Source organism: Aotus nancymaae, unplaced genomic scaffold (genome assembly GCF_030222135.1).
Source record: "Aotus nancymaae isolate 86718 unplaced genomic scaffold, 86718_ANA_hifiasm-v0.15.2.pri h1tg000083l, whole genome shotgun sequence".
Lineage (NCBI taxonomy): Eukaryota > Metazoa > Chordata > Mammalia > Primates > Aotidae > Aotus > Aotus nancymaae.
The window spans coordinates 7,200,794-7,220,263 of record NW_026988498.1 but is presented as its reverse complement, the minus strand read 5'-3'; the positions used below and the strand labels follow the sequence as shown (position 1 = coordinate 7,220,263).

General features: G+C 45.3%; 1 protein-coding gene across 15 annotated transcripts in view; it reads right to left on the bottom strand.

The window, feature by feature from the left end:
- The window catches only part of CELF2 (CUGBP Elav-like family member 2), an 854,489-nt gene that overhangs the window by 80,319 nt on the left and 754,700 nt on the right, over positions 1 to 19,470 (bottom strand). For all 15 annotated transcript variants that reach the window (XM_021670614.2, XM_064369076.1, XM_064369077.1 and 12 more), the window contains 2 exons: positions 9,077 to 9,125; positions 438 to 572 (listed from right to left, as the gene is read on the bottom strand). In XM_021670614.2, the coding sequence (XP_021526289.1) occupies positions 438 to 572; positions 9,077 to 9,125 (184 nt within the window). The remainder of the gene's footprint in view (positions 1 to 437; positions 573 to 9,076; positions 9,126 to 19,470) is intronic.

The following is a 19,470-nucleotide window of genomic DNA, read 5'->3' as shown; positions in this document are numbered from 1 at the left end:
CACTGATGCTGTTTCCCTGGTTTGTGTCACTGTGAAGAGGACCATATTCTTAACATTTCTTTCAGGCACGGGCAGAAAGCCTGAAGACTAAGATGAAAACAACAAATATCCTTTCTCATTTTCTACCTCTCCTTCTTGCCCCCCGACATCCACTTCAATTTGATATTGAAAAGGATACCTAGCAGTAGGGCAGCCCATTGGCTTCGCACCTGACAGTGATAACTTGAGCTAATATAGTGGCACCAAGACCTTCTCAACTTGAGAAATAAAAGGTGATCATTTCAGCTATGGTGAAAAGTTCAGGTTGGATAACTTTATCACATGGGATGTATTACAGGGTGACCTCTTGCTGTGTGTGGTGCCTACATCTGTCTTGACTGTGACACAGAGCTCCAATTAGCACTTAAGGGGAGAAGCTTTACAGACAGCACACTCACCTCGACTCAGCCCATCGGGTCCCCGGAGGATCCGGCATTCTTCTATCTGGCCAAATGGAGAAAACATCACCCTGATATCATTCTCATTACATTTCTTCGAAACCATTCCTATGAACAATTTTCTGTCTTCCACAGCTAGGAGATAAAAATAATGAATAAGCAAAGGCCATTTCATCTTTTTTCTTGGAATCAATGCTCCATTACCCCATCAAACCAGGCCCCAGCCATGTGAGACCAAGCACGTGTCCCAAGGCCCACTCTGCAGATGTCCAGCCACTCTTCTCCCTCCATACGCCCCACCCTGCCGATCCCTCCCACCTGGCACTTCCTGAATGCCTCATTCTCCCTGTGCGCTTGTTCTTATTAATAAAATGTTTTAATACAACATGGAATGCTGTTAGGTTCTTCTCTCCTATCCAGAAACTAGTAGTAATGTGGTGACTAAAATTTCAAAGTACTGTATAACTGCTCAACCCTACCATTCCCTGGGGATATTTTTGGATACAGATTTTATTCTGGGTTTTTTGTAGACGTTCTTTTGACCTGAATGACAGGGACAGAGAAAGGTCAGGAGAGGAAAGACAACAGGGGTGGATGGAGCGAAACAGCGAATGAAACTTTTAACAAAGCATTCGAGGGAAGAAAACATTTTTCTGTTTCAAATAGCTTCATCCCTGCTGATCCAGACAAGAATAAGAGATCAGAGAGACTGTCACTTTTCTGGGGAGCTAGGAAAGTACCTCTTTCCTGTAACATGGGTAATTCCGTGCTAACCAGGTCCCATACCTGGTTCTAACCAGCCATATTAATTATAGCTCAACAAGAAGCCAATTCTAGGGAGGAGAATGGGGTGGCTGCTGCTGGAGAAACACCTTAGATGGCCCCAAGCTCCTAGCCCTTCACAAAAGATCAAGGAGGGAACAGTACTGTGCTAACCACTGGGAGGCAAGATTCTCGGGGAACAAAAGTGCATTTGGGGATCATGAGGAAGATATGAAATTTGAACCTGGGCACCTGACAGGGGGTAAGGTAAGGCAAGGTCTACCTCACATGGCCCGGGAGACTTTCCTCAAAATCTCCGTGCTTGTGCTCAGGACACGTGAGCTACTTTCAGCCTGAAAGGCAAGGTTAAAGCTGATTTTAGGACAGCATTTGGAGTCTTTTTTTAGGAGAGGTGCCTTTTTTTTTTTTTTTTAGGACATCACAGACACCCATGGGGAGAAGTCCTGCTGCTTTTCCATCATTTCACTTCAATCTATTTTTTAGAATTAAAAAAAAAAAAAAAAAGCCAGCTGCACCAGATTAAAGAGTGTCCCAGCCTACAGGAAGGCTCTGCCTTAAGCCACTTGCACATAAATGTTTGTTTTAAATCTGCGTTATCAACTTGTCATTCTTATTTAATTGGCTTTTCTTCTTCTTTTTTTTTTATGCCTACCCTGGACAGGAAGTATCTCATTTTCATTTAACCGATGAGCACTTATCCCAGACTCACCGGGGCCAGTTCCTTCTGAACACTCAAGCTCGTGTCTGAGCTGCGAAGGGGCTGGGGCAAGGGTACTGGTACCAGGTGGGTTCCTCTACCGCAGAGCTGTTGACACAGAAGCTGAACCCACATGTGGCTACTGAGCACCTAAAGGGACTGGTGTGACTGAGGAAGTGCTTTCTAAAATGTAATTTTAATTAAAGAGCCCCACAGGACCACTACATGGGACAGTCCAGCCCTGAGGTGCCTAGCGGAGAGAGCTAGAGGCTCCTCTTCATAGAATTCCAGACCCAAAGGAAGAGACCGAAGGGAGCTTCTGTCTGTCTCCAAAAGATCTCCCAAGGTCCAGTCGGGGAGGGACCTGCTAGAGTCACCCAGCCTGGCCCACAGCCCGGAGTCCTCGTCCCAGGCCAGCATCCCTTCCCCTGCTGTGTCTCCTCCAAGTTCAGAGGAGGAGAGGAGGCTCACAGGGGAGAGGAGCGGCTGTGAGTAGGAGACCGAGGCTCTAGGTCCAGTGCTGCCATTAATTTGATAAGTGTCCTTGGATAATAGGCTGACTTCTGAGGACCTCTGTTTTGTCATCCACGGAATGAAGGTTTGAACTCTTCTCTCTCCTAGTAATGGAGAGAAGGTGGCCTGTGACGTACTCAGGCTGACTGGAGCTCCTGAGGCGGGGTACAGTGAGCGGAGGTCAGAATCCCTTCCACCTAGCTCTCTCTACACTGTGACAGCTCCTGGGACACCTCAGAAACTCTAGGGCTCAAGGAATGCAAGTTGAAAGCACAATTCCACAATACTTGTCAACTATGAATTGTATACCTGAGACTCTGAGAAAGGCTTGCTGGGAGATGGGGAATTCAAGCTGGATGAAGGGTATGGAGAGACCACAGGTGGGAGGGGAATGACGGTCTCACCAGGCAAGGTGCAGAGTACGGAGTAGCATGGACCTTGTGTGGGGTGGATGGAGGAAAACAGCCTGACTTTAGGACAGTATGTCCCTTCTGCTTCAGCTGCACAGAAGGAGCTCAAAGAGGAGAGCATCAGCTGGCTTGAGCCACTGCTTGTGTTCAGACTCAGAGGAGACATGGGTAACAGGCACCGTGGGCTCCGATTCCTGGGAGGGAGGCTACTGAGGACCTGACCTCCTATATGCCAATGGAAAACTTCCAATTAAAATACTTTCTCCTCTGTTCATAGAGAGCAAAGTAGCATGGATCCGCTGTGAGCTGGTGAAGCCTGGTCAGTCATGGGCAGCACAGGCCAGACAACTATGCCAGTCATACAACAGATATCCTGGGCAAGGAGGTCACCTGCAGGCTGTCCACACCACCTGCTACAGGCCGTCTACACCGCACTAACACGGGAGGATTCTGGTGGGTGAGATCCTGTAAGAACGCGGTATTCCCATGAAGGGGAAGGGGACGGATGAGATGGAAAGTGGGTAGAATAGGGAAAAAAATCACCCTGACTCCTCCTTCCCTCTCATCTCCGAGACTCCTACTCCCAGAAGAATATGGCTGACATTTTTTTTTTTTTTTGAGATGGAGTTTCGCTCGTTACCCAGGCTGGAGTGCAATGGCGCGATCTCGGCTCACTGGAACCTCCGCCTCCTGAGTTCAGGCAATTCTCCTGCCTCAGTATGGCTGACATTTTTATGAGAGTAATAAAAAAAAATCCTATTGTGTTCCTTCTTACCCTGAACAATCTGGTTTTAGTTCTTTTAAACAGAAGCAAGTGAAAAATTCTCCCAAAGTTCTTGGTTTCACTGGTAAACCTATAATTATGGTATTTAGCTAAAACAATTTGTAGGTTTCGAGCTTCAGGGGGACGCCATAGTAAATTAAACATGTGCTCCTGGGTAAGCTAAAATGACTTTTTTTCTAAGATGAATACGAAGAAAATGGAAACTACTCATGAAGAAATGCTGACTTCCTAGTCATCACTCAGGGTCACCTCGGCCAGGCAGCAAGAAGGAAGATAACTCCCACTTTTAAAAATAGCAAGTATTAGCTAAGAAAAAAAAGGGAAACCTCCATCATCCATGTTATCAAAACGTTAACTTCCGTCAGTGTGTGTGTGGTGTGTGGGCTTACTTGTGTGTGTGCACAGAAGTGCTGGGCTTCAGGACTCTCTTACTAGCCAGTGTTGTTCTGTGCTTTCAACAGTTGGGCTGTGCTTGCTTTAAAGGCAAAATGGGGAATACCGAACACACCCAGCTTTCTTCTGAGTTTTGGTTTTCCCGTGACATGTTAGTCATACAATTCATCCCCCTAATTCCCGTTCTTAGGGTCCCTAACAGCTCTGTAAACATTCTACAAGAACACAGTTATCTTGAATTCACTTGGCTTTTTCATCAACTTTTGATGACCGTCTTGGTGAGTTTTCACTGGGCACTACATATGTCACTTATTTTTTCAATCTACAGAACTCAGTTGTTTAAATAAAACGTACTGTGTTCAGAATATTCTGCTAGGTGCTTTAAGGAAGTAAAAAAAAAGACTTAAAAAGTAAGGCCATTTTCCATGACAGACACTGAATGAGGGCAGGGAAAGGCTTTTACATATGAAGTGCTGCACAGATGGGGCCCCCCACAATAGTAACGATGACCACAGAATCAAAAGGAGTTCCACACCGGCCGCCATTTAAAGTCTTTCTTCCATGATATGAGAAGAATGGGTTAATACTTTAAATGTATGGGGCGACTTTTTTAAGTTAGGGGAATAGCAACTTCATTTTTTAAAAAATCCCTAATTGTAAGTCTGTGCTAACACCCTGGTGTACAATCTGTCAAAGTCACACCTGGATTTGGGGCTGCCTGAATTAATTAACAACTTTTCAATGTGTTAGTGCTAACATATGGCATTTAATTACTGCCTCCAAATCTGTGAGTCTCTCCACTTTGAATTTCAAAATTATTTCTTCATCTTGCAGTGAATCAGAAAGTGACTGGGTGGAACCACCCCGTGATTCCTATTTTTAATGGAGGCTTTGCAGGTCTGCACCCTCTGCTGACAATATTTAGTTATCTCCACTCCCGCTAGCTCTGAACTTGACACATGGACACTGGAGGTTTTGGAGGCCTTGACAGAGAAACACACACAGCAGCCTTAAGTGGCATTTTTGAATTCTAGGCTTTAAGGACCCCCAGCAAGTTGTGAGGTTGGAGGGTTAAAGCAGGATGGATGGATTTATGCTCTGAACATAGAGTAAAAAGAACAAACAACTCCCCTTGTGACAAGAGGCAAGACCTCAGAGTGAGTACAGGCCCCAGCCTCCGAGACCCAGACCCAGAACCAAAGCAGCTTCTACGTTTGCATCACTCACTCCTAGCCAAACTTCAGCAACTGCTTGTGACCTTAAATCTCGCATAGCTGGTACCTTGTTGGGCATAGCAACAGAGGATTAAAAGCTGGATGGCATAGAGAATGAAAGAGAGTAACTATGTTTCTGCTTGTTCATGAGGGTGCATGAAATCCACACCTCTTCAAATACTCTGCTTGTCCCACAATTCAACTTTTTGCAGTGGGAAAATAACAAGAAAGGTGGATTCTGTTGGAAGGTAGGTGTTTGCTCAGTGTGCTCCTCTTAGCAGCCCCAGCAGTTTTTGCTTCTCCAGAGTGGGACTGTTTTCCTTTTGGACAACCTCGCCCTGCGGGAGCATGTGAATGGCAAACACAGGCCACGAGCTTCCAACAGTGTGCCAGAGGCTGTGGTTCCTATCACAGCCAACGGAAAGGGCAGGTTCCAGGAAGCCACACAGACTCAGGAGGTCTGCCCGGTGAAATCCCAAGTACAGGGCTGACCTGGGCGCGACCTAACATTTTTGGGCTCACCCCAGAGGTTCCCTTTCTCAGAATAGCTCTATGGACAAAAGCTGCCATGGGTGACCGCTTTTCTGGAGTTCACCTGTTCATTGTGAATTAATTCGTGATTAGCAGCTCTTTCTTGCTCAGCAAATACAAAGTTTTAGCAATCTGAACACAGTGATAATGAAGACAGTAACTGTCTAACTGTGATGAGTCCTTTGTGCTCTCCATAAATGTCAGCAAACTCAATAAAAGTGCAATTAGAGCTCGTTATACTTCTTTCAAAACTACAGGAGCTATTTAGAGCAACTGAGCCAAAGAAATCTTTGTGCTCTCTGAGCTTTTGAAACTATGCTTACCTGTCAAAAATGCCATGTGAAATCAGAAAAGGCTTGCAGCTTTTATCACTTGCTTTAGAAAATTACACATTTCTCCTGCTTCCTCAAATCAGGTCCAAAGAGAACCTCGAAGCTGTTCCCGTCTATGCAAGGTGAGGTTCCATTTGGGCCTCTAGGAAGAAAAGCCCTTTAAAAGCAGCCTTCAGTCCATTTATATTTTTGAACTTTTCTTACTGAAAGTTCAGAAAATGAAGGTCCATACACAAAGCAAAAGAACTGGTCCAACTAGAAGGCTTGGAGGTTTTCATTTGTACATACAGATCTATGCTTTGGTATAAACAGCCCAAGCCTGGACAGGCCAGCCTCTACCCCTCAGAATGCACTGAAAATGCTGCCTCGGTGAGGGGAATAACAGTGTTAACTTGGCGGAACTTAGCACACTGGATACTTAGTATGTGCTAGGTATTATGCTGAGCTCTTTACAGATTTTAACTGATGTAAACCTCAAATAACCTTATAAGACAGGCATTACAACAAATGTTCATACTACTCCACTGTAGCCTCCTCTTACAGCTGAAGAGACATTGATGCTAAGTAAGATTAAATAACTGCCCAAGGACAAAGCCAACCAGCATGGAGTCAGGGGTCAAATCCAGGCTTCTCCAAATAGTTCTTAACTGCTACTCCAGGCTGCTGCTTGGAAAACAGCATTTTTAGGTAACCGTCTCATCCTAGAAATAACGGTGCCTGATCCTCCTTGGCTTATGTCATCATGCAAAATTGGGAGTGCCCAAGACAGTTTTATCATTTGCTGTGATTCTAGACCGAAAGCAAACATGATCCTCAGGGGCCAGAGTGGACACTGGACAGAAAGAACAGCAAAACACTCTGCAAACTCCTGGCAGCTGCCTGTAGAAAGGGTTCTCTAAGGCAGATGAATATCTGCACAGCAGAAAATGCAAAAGAAAAATATCCCTTTGTGTTTCAATACTGGATATTTCAAGTCAAATGTTTTCCATTTGGCTAATTTGTCATGTTTTTATAACTACAACCAAAGGTTCAGAAGTGCGACAAACCCTTCTACAGACTTTCACTCCATGGTCCTTGTCCTGACACAGTTTAGAGAATTATGCCAAAGACAGGGAGCATGTCTTGGTGGCCACACACTCTGAGGTGACTTGTACCAACAGGATTCATCCCAAAATAAAAGATCCACCTCTCCTCTCTCCCACTGAGGAACTGATCAGACTGCAAAGACGCACCTCTAGTGCGCAAGGGCAGAAAGGAGCCAGTCTGGGTGAAGCGGTCTTTTTCCCAGGCCAGCAGGCTCCGTGAAGTGCCCGCAGAGGCTGGGAGACCACCTCTAGGTGTAAACAGTAATCAGCATTTTATAGAAGTGTTCTATCATTAAAGAGATTGTTACAAATTCCTTATTTGAGTCCTGGGCCGGGGGAAAGCCAACTGAGGTACGACAGTCACCATTAATCCCATTTTACAAATGCGGAGATTCAAGTTCAGTGTTTAAGTGACTTCCGGATACTTAAATCAGTAGACTGAACATTAGTTCCAGAAGGTCAGAGACACAGTCTCTTGGGGTCTTTTCTTCTTCCTTTTCCCGTTCACTGCTGCAGCCCCAGCCCCTAGCAACATGCCCGGCGCACAGTAACTGATGCATTAAGCACGGGTGAACGTAGGAGCAGCGTGGCTCAGTCATGGGCCCACACAGCAGCAGCGGATTTGACAACTTCTGGTGCTAAGAGTCAAGTTTGTGATAAAGCAGTAGAGAAAAGAGGAATTAACCCTAAGTAAAGTGCAGGGCTAAGGAGAAGACAGTGGTTAAAGCACCAAAGTCTCCTCCTAGACAGAGAAAAGCTTTGTTAAAAATTTTGTGTTCTTTCTTTATATATGTATGTTGCCCAGGCTGGCCTTGAACTGCTGGGCTTAAGGGATCCTCCTGCCTCAGCCTCCTGGGCAGCTTTGACTACAGACATGAGCCACTGTGTTCTGCTGAGAGCTGAGAGAAGCAAGCTCTCGTAAGCCGGGTGCAGGGAGCACCACACTATGACTTGGAATTTTCTTCAAAACTTTCTAGTCTGTGGAGAAGCCAGAAAATGGAATGCACTACAATTAGCAAAAAATACCTTGTGGAGAGATTTAGAGCCCAATCATAATTTACATTTGCAGATATGTAGATCTCTGAGTGCATGGCTTCTGCCCTGATTACTAATTAATGAGGTGCACAACTGCCTGTTGGAAGGAAACAGTACTGATTATGACAGTCTTATGGGACAGAGAAGCTCTCCAGTCTAGGATGGTAGAAGATTCTTTTAACATATATTTCAGTAAATTAAAAGAACAAAACAGGGACAGAAGGTTTATAGAAATGAAACAAAAAATTAAAGAGGGAAATGTGGCTATCAACTCCCTCGTGTCTCAAAGAGACAAAACCCAATTATTTCATGGACCTCATCAAATGCATATTTTTGCACCAAGTGTACGTTTACTTCATCAGCAGACTAAACTCTGAATTCTAATGTAAATGTATCGGTGCAATTTAGAGAAGAGTACAATAAGGCAGGCTCCAAGTCCAAGAGAAACACATGGAAAAGGTAAAAAGCCAACAACCAAAATCTCCCAGAAAGACAGCCTAAGTCTTCACTGGCAGTTCCCTTCTTGCTAACGTCCTCTGCATCCCCATGAGATGGCCCCGTATTGCTTTGTTGGAGGAGACAAGAGCCAAATGCCACAGGGCCACTATACAGGGCAAGTCCCAAACAGAAGGACACAGAAAGCCACTGCTTCTAAAAGCCTCATGATCTTTACACCAGAGATCAATGAGACAGGATGGTGGAGACTGCATTCCTCTAGACACACAAGTCACAGCTAAGGTTCCTGGAGCAGCACTTTCTCTTCTAGAGAGAAAAGCAGCCGGGCCGCCTCCTCCCACCCCCATCTGACTTTTTCATTTAAAGAAGCAGATATTATTAAATAAGACAGTTGGTTACCACCTACCGTTTGACTTTTCACTATCTGCAGGTTTCATCTGAATGGGATGATGCATCTAAAAACACAAAAGTGAGAAAGTAAAGGCAGATTGAACAACTGTAAAAATAATCTCAGAAATCTGAAGCAATCTGAGTTCTGATACTGTTTTAAGGGCACATAATAACAAGACTTCTCCCAGGTAATATTAACTACGTTAAAAAGCAGGCCTGTGTTTTCAGGAATCAAACCCTTTTAAGTCACGTGGCCCCGTAACACAGCACATATTTAAAAGCTTGGGCTCTGCAGTCAGACTTCAGTTTCAAACCTGGTTCTGCCACTCAGTATGGTTTCTGCCTCTATATTATAGGTAATACTGCTTCTGCCATTTATTACAGCTATGCAGTCTCGGGCAAGTGTCTTAACTTCTCTGAGCTTCAGTCTCCTCATCTGTGAGATGGAGATAACACCTGAATTGTAGGACTGTCAGAATTAAATGAGAAAATGCATGTAAAGTGCTTCATAATTAAAGGCTAAGATGTGTTGAAAACAACTTAGCTATTGTTATCATATTATTATAATATTAAATCATGCAGACTTTTCTGGCCATCCTGTGTTTGTTACATGGGTTTTTCTTAGGTCTCATGAGTAATCTGAAGATCTAGCAGTTGACTGACTCAAATGCTGGTATATAATTTTTATTAAATGCTAATACAAATATAGAATAGGAACACAGAGCCACTGAACAATGGAAAGAAGGATGGAGAGGAGGAGGGCAGAAGGGAGGGAGACACCCACCTTCCAATCATGTCCAGTACACGACAGGAGTAGAAAGAAATTGAGGCAGCGGGGCTGAGGTCCTGAGCTACATTGGACTCAGGTGTCCCATGGCTCTTCATAAAGTGCTGGTCACACCTGGTGCCTGGTCTACAGAGTGTGCTCCGATCATAAAGTGCCACCACCATTTCCAATTAGAATCAATTCCTCAAACCACCTCCAAAGGGTCTCCTGCTTCACATTTTGTTGCACCCCAAGGAACACAGAAGCCACAGGGTGGATGGAATCACTGACGGTGCAAATGTTTTTATTATAATGGGTCCCATTCTCTGAACCTTTCATTTTCCCAGTGGACTTCCATTCCTTGCAAGCCACAGCTCTGGGTTTTACCTAATTTAAATGAAAGGGAGACGGCACTTGGCTCTGGTGCCTTCATCATGGGAAATTATTATCAGGCAGTCAGGATCACGTGCACCTAATGTCTGCCTGGGTCTTCAGAACAGAGGAGGAGGGAGAAGAAAGAGGCTAAGTGAGCTGCCTCTTCCAAAGCAGGACAAGTCAACTGTGGAAAGCCATGAGCTGGGCTGAGGAGTGTGACCTCTATTCTAGAGTAATGGCGAGAAGGACCAGTAACCTGGCTGGGGGAGATGGACAGAGTCTCTGAGCAAGTGATCCACCCAGCATGCATCTATCTGGTTGTACAGCAAGTATGGAGGAAACAGATACCCTCTGTCAGGCTCTAGGCCGAGGACTGGGAACAAAGACCAGTGAAGAAGGTACTCTCTTCAGGTGCTCAGTGTGGCGGGGGTAGGAGAGATGCTGTTGCCCACAGCCAGTAAGCACCCTAGCAAGAGGGTGGGGAGAGGCAGGACAGACCTTGGCATAGGAGGCCAGAGGTGTGGGACTTAATCCTGCCTGGCGAGGAAAGCCAAGCTGGTATCTGGGTTGAATCCCTGGATGTGCCAGCAACCAAGGGGGAGCAGCATGTGAAACCCATGGGACAGCCCTGTGGTGACCCAGTGAGTGGAAGGGTGACAGTTCCTTCCCACAGGAAGCTCTCAATGTGAGCATGGAGGACCACAGGAAGGGGCTGTAGAGGTGGGCAACTCCCAGGTCTCAGAGGGTCTTGCAAACTAAGGAACTGAAATTTTGTCTGAAAGTACCTGGTCAGGTACAGAAAATTTAAGTAGCAAAGGCAACAAGATGGAAATTCTAGAAAAGCCATTTTGGCTGCAGCATGGAGGGTGGATCACAGAGGGAGACATGGGCAGGGAGGACAGTTAGGAGGCTGCTGCCACAGGCCAGGTGACACTGGTGGAGGCTGAACTTCATGGCTACTGGCTGGTTGTGGGGATGATGGAGAAGGGGTACTCCAGATGCGTACACCAGGTGGACTGTGGGATGACTGCCCAAACGGGGAAAACGCGAGCAAGGAGTTTCAGAGGCAGCTAAAGGGCGCAGGTCTGGACATGCTAAGTTTGATGTGACTGGGATGCAGACTGAAGTTGTAATCACGGGGCTCAGGCTTGAGAGAGGGTCCAGGGCCATAGAGAATGTTCCTGAGCATGGCAGTGAAGCCACAGGTATGTGTGAAGCTGTCAGTGAGGGAAAGAAGCATGCAAAGAGCTGAGAGCCAAGGACAGAAGTGCACAGAATACCAGGGAAGAGGAGTCCAAGGAGGGCAGAGCGAAGGGCAGGAGCAGCTGCAGGAGTAGCTGGTCCCATGGGAGCCATGAGGGGAGAAGAGTTTCAAGAATGAAGGAGCGGTCAGCCAGAGCAAGGGCTGTGAGGGGACAAATAACTGGGATTTGGCAATAAAAAATTCTTCAGGGAATCTATCAGAAGTAGATTCTGTGGGGTGGCAGAGAACACCAGGTCGCAGGAAGTGGAGGGGAAAATAGAAGAACGACAGTGGATATGGTGAATGAGGACTTCTTCTATTTTGAGATCACCTGCATGGGGGTTTAATAGGAAACTCAGTGGAGGATGGAGGGGTGGCATCTGTCCTTTCAAGACAGGAAAGACTTGTACAGGTTCATCTGCTGAAAAGAGTCTGATAAGATTCAGAGGTTCAAGATACAGGAGAGACAAGGTGAGCTGACCTACATTATGCATGGGACACAAAAATGAAATGAACATGGCTCCTGCCCGCAGGGAGCATGCAGTCCATCGTGGTGGTCGATGTGCTTCCACATAAAAACAGGGACAAACAGAAGAGGAGCACAAATAGAGCCCGAGAGCGTTCAGATGCATCTGTCATCTGTGAAATACATGGAGGGTGGGAGGCAGAAATCTGGGAGCAGCAAAAACAGAACCCCTCTACTCTAAATCTGTAAAGGGACCTGGAAATTGTGCAGTCAGTGCTCTTGGCTGACAGGTCTGAAGGGAATAAGTGACTGCATGGACACAGGTGATTAACAGAGCTGGGATTACACAAATCTGATATCCCTACTCTTAATCCCATGATGCCTCCCCTAAACCACACTGCTTCTCCATAAAATGTCCAATGTGGGACCTTGGCCATATGAGCCTTTAATTAAGAACAGCATGCTTCACTCACTAAAGGCGACAGACACATACTCATTTGAAGGCACCTGCAATATCCCCTTAGGGGAAAGTAATCTTCCCTTCCCCCTAACTCCCATAAGACCTGATCTCTGTAGCTTTATGACTCGTATTACACTAAGACTGGACTCTCAGTGTTCATGCAGCTGCTGAGAGAATTAGCTTGTGCTGCTCTAAGACGCCACAGAAGGCTCGGCAAAACAGCAGTGGTGGTGGTAACTGAGCTACTGCCACTGCAGACTTGAACTTTGTTTTGGTCTTTCCTGGGCTCAGGAAGGGAAAAATCAACTTCACGGAGCTGTGGACTGTCAGATCATGGTGAATTCTGAATAGGTGGTCACCCCACTTCAGGTATGTTCTGAAGACAAGCTAGATAATGTATGCAAAGCACTGTGACCTTCTTAGAGAAAGGTGTTCAATCAGAACTGTATTAATAACGGCTCATTACCATGAACAGTTCATTTGAGTTACAGATTTCTGATCACACAAGATGTAAATGTCAAGGAAGACAAAAAATGGGTGGGAGGAGTTGTTCTCATAATACTGTTTCGTTGCCTCAAAATCTTCTGGCTCCACGAACTTTGGGAGATTTCTTCAGTAGCAAAGTTATTAGGAAAGAGTGGACATTCTAGTGTAAAGTTTCAAGTTACAAGGATGGAAAAAAGAATTCTTTCCCTGTAACAGAAATCGTTTCAATGATTTGACCCAGTATGACTGCTGGTTTATTCACGTGTTTCTGTTTTTACCAGACGCTATATGTTAGATGCTGGGAAGAGGAGAAGGAGAAGGCGTCCTTATTGCGATGGAGCTTGCAGTGTGGTAGGAGGGACAGATACAGCAACCATTTCCCACAGCACAGTAAGAGGTGTGCTAAGAGCTGTAGGGTGGGAACTCGAAGAAGAGACACCAAATACAGATGGAGGAAGGACATGCTGGGGAAGGTGTCTCAGATGAAGCAATGTCTGCGTTCATTCTTGAAGAAATCCAATGTTAACCAGAAAATGTGTAAAGGACATTTCAGGGAAGAGAAAATAGGCCCTACGGTTGATAAAGAATGATGATATATCCCAATCAACAGAGGAAGCAACAGAAGTTGTTAAAAAGAACATTCACCGAAAACAAAATACCTAAAGCACAACGAGGCTAACAGTGAGGAATCTGTTCGTGGGCTGGACAATTTCAAGTAAAAAGAAAACAATGCGAATCTACTCACTCCTGAATTAAACCTTCCTTAGGCGCTAGGATAGGCAGCCAGAGCCCACACCCTCAGCACCCTTCTCAAGAGCTGATGATGAAATCAGTAGGGTCAGAACCGTTGCTTCTCAACTGCTTCCCCTGACTAGGGACCCTGGCCCTCCCTGCTGCCAGAGTTAGACGGGGCCGGAGGCAGGATCTCATGCTGTGCTCTGCACATGCCTGCAAGTCCCAGCAGACAGCAGGAAACCAGGGGAAGGCCCAGATGATATGGGAGTCGCTAATTTAATCTGCCTACTGTGTGGCTAGGGTCAGGGCTGAGGCTAGTTCCCGGGGGCTACCTCCTTCCTCTATGACAAAGGAGCACACAATCTTCAAGAAGTTTTGCAAGGAGTCTCTGAACTGAAGAGATGCGTGCTAATTAAACTGAGGCTGCATCTCCCAGCCGTACAGAATGGGCTGTGACTAACAAAATCTTCAGTGGTCTGTACTGTCATGATCTGTCTATACTGTCTGATGAGTCTAAGAATTTTACACACATCAGACTCTGACTTTACAGGGTGGTTTTCCTGAGTCATGATGAAACACAATGAGTCTATTACTTCTGCTCATCTCAGCTGCTCCTGCAGCAAGCTTAGAAGATGACAGATCTCCAGTCCCCCCACGCTAGGCTGCAGCATGTCAGCGGGGAAATGGCAGGAACATAGGTTTTGGAAATAGACCCTGCCGATGGGAGTAAATGGGACTTCACATGTTTCTTCAGCTTTACATTACTTTAAAGAAAGACATCTAAACCCATTCATTTGAAGAGTTCCTTGATGGCACATGAATTTTTAGATTTTTTTTTTTTTTTTTGCAGAATAACATTTCCCTAAAGCCACACGCTAAGGTACTGGTTAACTTCTTGGTCTCTATTTAGCCCTATTTGTTTAAAAACCAGTGAAACATAACGAAAGGGGAAATTTCAAGGGCTCCTTTCCTTCCTCCCGCCTGTGGGAAGGGAACTAGAGCTAAGCACCGTCCTAAGAAGGCTTCTGCTGAACCTCTGTTGCTCCTGTGAACTAAGAATCAGCATCCTACACACAGTCAAGGTGGAGCTCGTGGAAAGGAGCATCTCGGCACACAGAGGTATGGTCCTTTGGGGTCTGCTTGGGCTCTCAGTGAGCTGGAGCTTCCTGAGGACAGGTCCCTGTTTCATGGTCCCTTCTCCCCCAAAGCTAAGCTCCTGCACCCACAACAGCACAGGGTGGCATGATTCTGACCCGGCACCAGTTGCCACCAGCGCCTCCATCCCCGTCACCCTGGCAGGAGCCATCTGTTGCTGGCGGACCACACAGGTCTCCCAGCATCAGGCCTCTGCCTTCATCCCACCTCCTGGGGATGAGTGGCCCGTGGTCCTCCTACCTCTTCTCCCTCCCTACACACACAGGGCCCCAGAGCTGAGCGCTCCACTCTGGTCTTCACCCTGGCTGGCCTGTGACTGGGCCTGACACCCCTCACTCCTGAATGAGCTGACCTTCGATTCATCACACAAAGGCCCAGCTGTGACTCATGAAAATGAAAATTAGAGTATGACTTTGGAACAAAGTCATTTCGCAAGTCTGAGGGGCAAGTGCATGCACAGAGCGCTGCACACAGCTCTGCCAACAGCTGTTAATACAGAGCAGCCATGCTCTCCGGAATCACTCCTATGGACACAGTCTCATGGGGCTCTCCGAAGCCCTCTGCCTCAGTCAGTCTCTGCTGCAGGAAGGGACAGTTCTGAGCCAACGCAGGACTAGTCTGGAGACAGAGTCCTAGGGGAAGGAAGAGGCTGCGGGCAGGGGCACGGCTGGCTTCTCACCCACAGAAGAACTCATGTTGGAACTTGTTGAACCCCAGCCATCACCAATTGATGAGTTAACCATCTTTAACACGAGATTCAATAAAACATGCCATTTTTAACCTGAAATGGGTCTTTACAGAGCCACTGTTACTCATCTCATTATTAAACCCATCATGACCCCTTGAGAGAGCAGCCGTGCTAGCACATATTATAAGCTTACTGCCCATAAAATATTTAAAAGTAGAGAAAGGGGATGGAAAGATGTGAATTCACAAAAGAGCTATGTGCCAAGTGAGAAAAAGAAAGGATTTCGGCCAGTGAAGACCCACTGGTATTTTTCTTTCACTCCATGACAACACAAACCTCATCCATGGAGAATACTTGTGTCTTGCTTGTAGAGTAACTATGGAATGCCAAAAGCACCTACACCTTCTGAATTTTTCTCCAAAACAATTTAGGAATGCTAAAAAGTATCAAAAGATTTGCCACCAACTGGAGGCCTATCACCTCCTAAAATGAAAGAGCGCGTGCCCCATCACAGGACCTTCTACCATATAGGAAGGCGCTCCCGAGCCACACAGGTCTGCCTGCCTCCCTCGTGAGCGATTCTCATTCCACTGTTCTATCATGCTGCATATAGCAGAGACGGGGTAGCTTTAGGAAGCGTGACTTAGGAACACCAGTCAGCACTGAACAATAACCTTTACTTTGAAGAAACCCCAAAAAACCAAACAGTAATACAATGGTAAACTTGCTAAGATACCTTTAATAGGACACTTGTGAAAGAAAGAATAAAGATGACAAAAATAATCTGTCAGATCAATAACAAGCAGCTGGCCCAGCGTGGTGCCTCACACCTGCAATCTCAGCACTTCGGGAGGATGAGGTGGGTGGATCACTTCAGGTCACGAGTTGGAGACCAGCCCACCAAAATGGCAAAACTCCGTCTCTACTAAAAATGCAAAAATTAGCCAAGTGTGGTGGCATGTGCCTGTTATCCCAGCTACTTGGGAGGCTGAGACAGGAGAATCACTGCAACTTGGGAGGAGGAGGTTGCAGTGAGCTGAGATCACGCTACTGCACTCCGGCCTGGGCAACAGAGCGAGACCCTGTTTCAAAAAATAAGTAAGTCACAAGCAGTTTTTATCACTGGGACGAAGCCACATCTGGAGGTCCTAACTATTCCTGGTGAGTAGAATAGCGCCTTTAGATAGTTTCTGTCAACACTGAGGAAACCTCTCCTTTGCCTTCATTCTTGAGGCACCCTCACTCTACAGGCTCAGTATGCAGGTAACCCACTTAATTCTGACCAGAGCCCTAGAGATGGTGCCTATGAGGAACCAAGGCAGAGAGGCTAAATAACTTGGCAGAGCCAAACAGCAAGCAGGTAGCGGAGCAGGGATTCGAACCCAGGTCCGGCCAGTGGGAACGCAAGCCCAAGGCCTCTACCCGACACCGCCTCTGATGTGCATCCACCCATTTGTGGTGCAAGCAAGTTTTGGGTTTTGACTAATCTGTAACATTACCATAATTTCCCTCTTCCACACTACACATAAAGATTGCTTCAACCTAAAGGCCTGTCTCCAACGAGAAACTCATATTTTATACCTGTGTGTGTAGATTTTCATATACACAACAATGTCTTAATAATTAGGCCAAGAACAAAAATTACTGTTTGGGTTTTATGAAAAGAGCAGGGAAGAAAGCTTAAAAACATGTAATGAATGAAAACATACATACATAGCTTTAGAGTCATGCCAGGAAAGTGTAGCCCCAGCCAATCTGCTGTTCGACTAACGGACGGAACTAAATTTACGTTCAAATCCAGAGGTTCAAAACTCACACAGTGGATTAGACTCTGAGGTTTCTTTCACAGGGCAAGCTATCTGAAATGTTCTACACAGATGCTGAGAAGCAAACTGAAGATAAATAAGATTACTATCAATCGTTCTGTGAGAGGAAATAATGCTTGTGATTCACTGACATTAATTGATCCTACATTTTGTGGTTTATTCACAAACAGTGCAGAAAAGTACACTGGAATCTATAAAATGGATCAAAGTGAAGACCACTCATTGTTGTGTGAGCCATCATTCATGTCAAAAGGCCCTGGGTTGTAGCTTTGTGTTAACTGCCTGGATTATGCAAGGCCTATTTATCTGAATGCTGCTTTGGAAATTTGGGAAAAAACCATCACCTTCTGAAGATGCCAATTCCATGGTGGAGGCAGAATATACGGCACTTACCTAACTTCTGAGTCTCAGAGCTATTTCAAGTTGTTGCTTTATGTATCACCATTGAGTTAACACAGTAGGCACACAGAAAACTCCCTTTTTTTTTTTTGAGACAGAGTTTGGCTCTTGTTGCCTAGGCTGGAATGCAATGGCGTGATCTCAGCTCATTGTAACCTCTGCCTCTTGGGTTCCTGGGACTCTCGTGGCTCAGCCTCCTGAGTAGCTGCGATTACAGGTGCCTGCCACCACGCCCGGCTCATTTTTTTTTAGTAAAGGGTTTTGCCATGTTGGCCAGGCTGGTCTCAAACTCCTGACCTCAGATGATCAACCTGCCCTGGCCACTGTGCCTGGTCAGAAAACTTTCAATCACTATTTGCTGACATAATTTTATACAAGTGATCAAAGCCAGTAAAAAAAAAAAAAGGGAATTTGAGTTTGATAACAACAAAGAAACAGAGGTTATCCTTCTCTCATATCCCCTTCTCCCAACCAGAGGAAAAAAACTACAGTGGAAATAAATGACGACTTTTTCCTGACAGCCATGATGTGTGTGACATAACATACTTAAAACACCGATGGCGCAGTTAAGTGCCCACTGAAGTTGTCATCATTATCTTCATTATTATTTCACATAGTGTAGGAGTTTCCCTGAGGGGAAGGGGAAAAGGTCCCATTTGAAAGCTAAGAGAACACACTGGAAAGAGCGGCCTTTCTTCGTCACCTGGGATGTATATAGCTAGCAGTGCTCAACTCCACATGCTAATAATCTAGGGATGGAGAAAAACTACAGAATCAGGATTATGTATCTGATTTTGGCTTATCAGGCTCCAAATCAGCTTGGGTGCTGTAAAGATACTACCTATTTACATTTCCACTAAAATCATGCTGTACACCAGGGGGGCTGGAAAAAGCAGCAATGTAGCCATTTAGTCCTGGCAAAAAATAAAATAAAATACTGCAGGAAAACTAGATTACTCTGGGTGGAATTCTATGAGGGAATTTGGAGTCTGTTATGGTGATTAAGTCATCATTTCTGACAGATTACTCTAATCGGCTGTCAGATAGCATTCCACAACCCCATCTGTAACTTGGCATCCTAGTTACTCAGCCTATGTTACCTTCTGTGTATAAAACACACACCAAATAAGAGAAAGTACAGCTTAGCATTTATTACACTCATTAACTGTGATTAGGTTCTGTGTTTTCATACTAAATAATAACACAAGCTTTCATTTTGCTTTATTTAATCTTAAAATTGGAAGAAAAATGAATAGGCTTAAAATAGGAGGCACAGACCATGAATGAAAAATAACACCTAGGATCAAAGTGTGAGTATACTGCTTTTGGAAGCACTGCTCTTCAAAAAAAGGGCCATCTTTTCTTAGTTTAATTTTTCTGAAATACATTTTTACTCTGTTAGTGATAAAGGTGAATACACTGATGCCCTTTTTTAACCCTCCCATTAGATGTGGCACCCAACTAGCTATTATCTCAGTAGAAGGTACTGTTGTTTCTGTGTTTAGCAATGTTATTGTGAACAGGAAATTTCCTTGAGAATATTTCAGTTCTTCCCTCTATGTCACTGTACCTTTGTGACATAAGAAGCAATGAATCCAGTCAGTTGAGCTCCCAAATAAACGCAAAGCAAAACTAGTTTTAATTAAAAGTTTATACCTGTGTTTGCCTAGAATCCTCTGCTTAGAGCTGTATGTTTTAATCACAAAAAGCTGAAGGGTGTAAAACAATTTTGAAAATGGAGATAAATGGCAAGATTCAACGTAAGAACAGCCTTGCAGGATTACAGTGCTGACAAGGCTGTACTATGACAG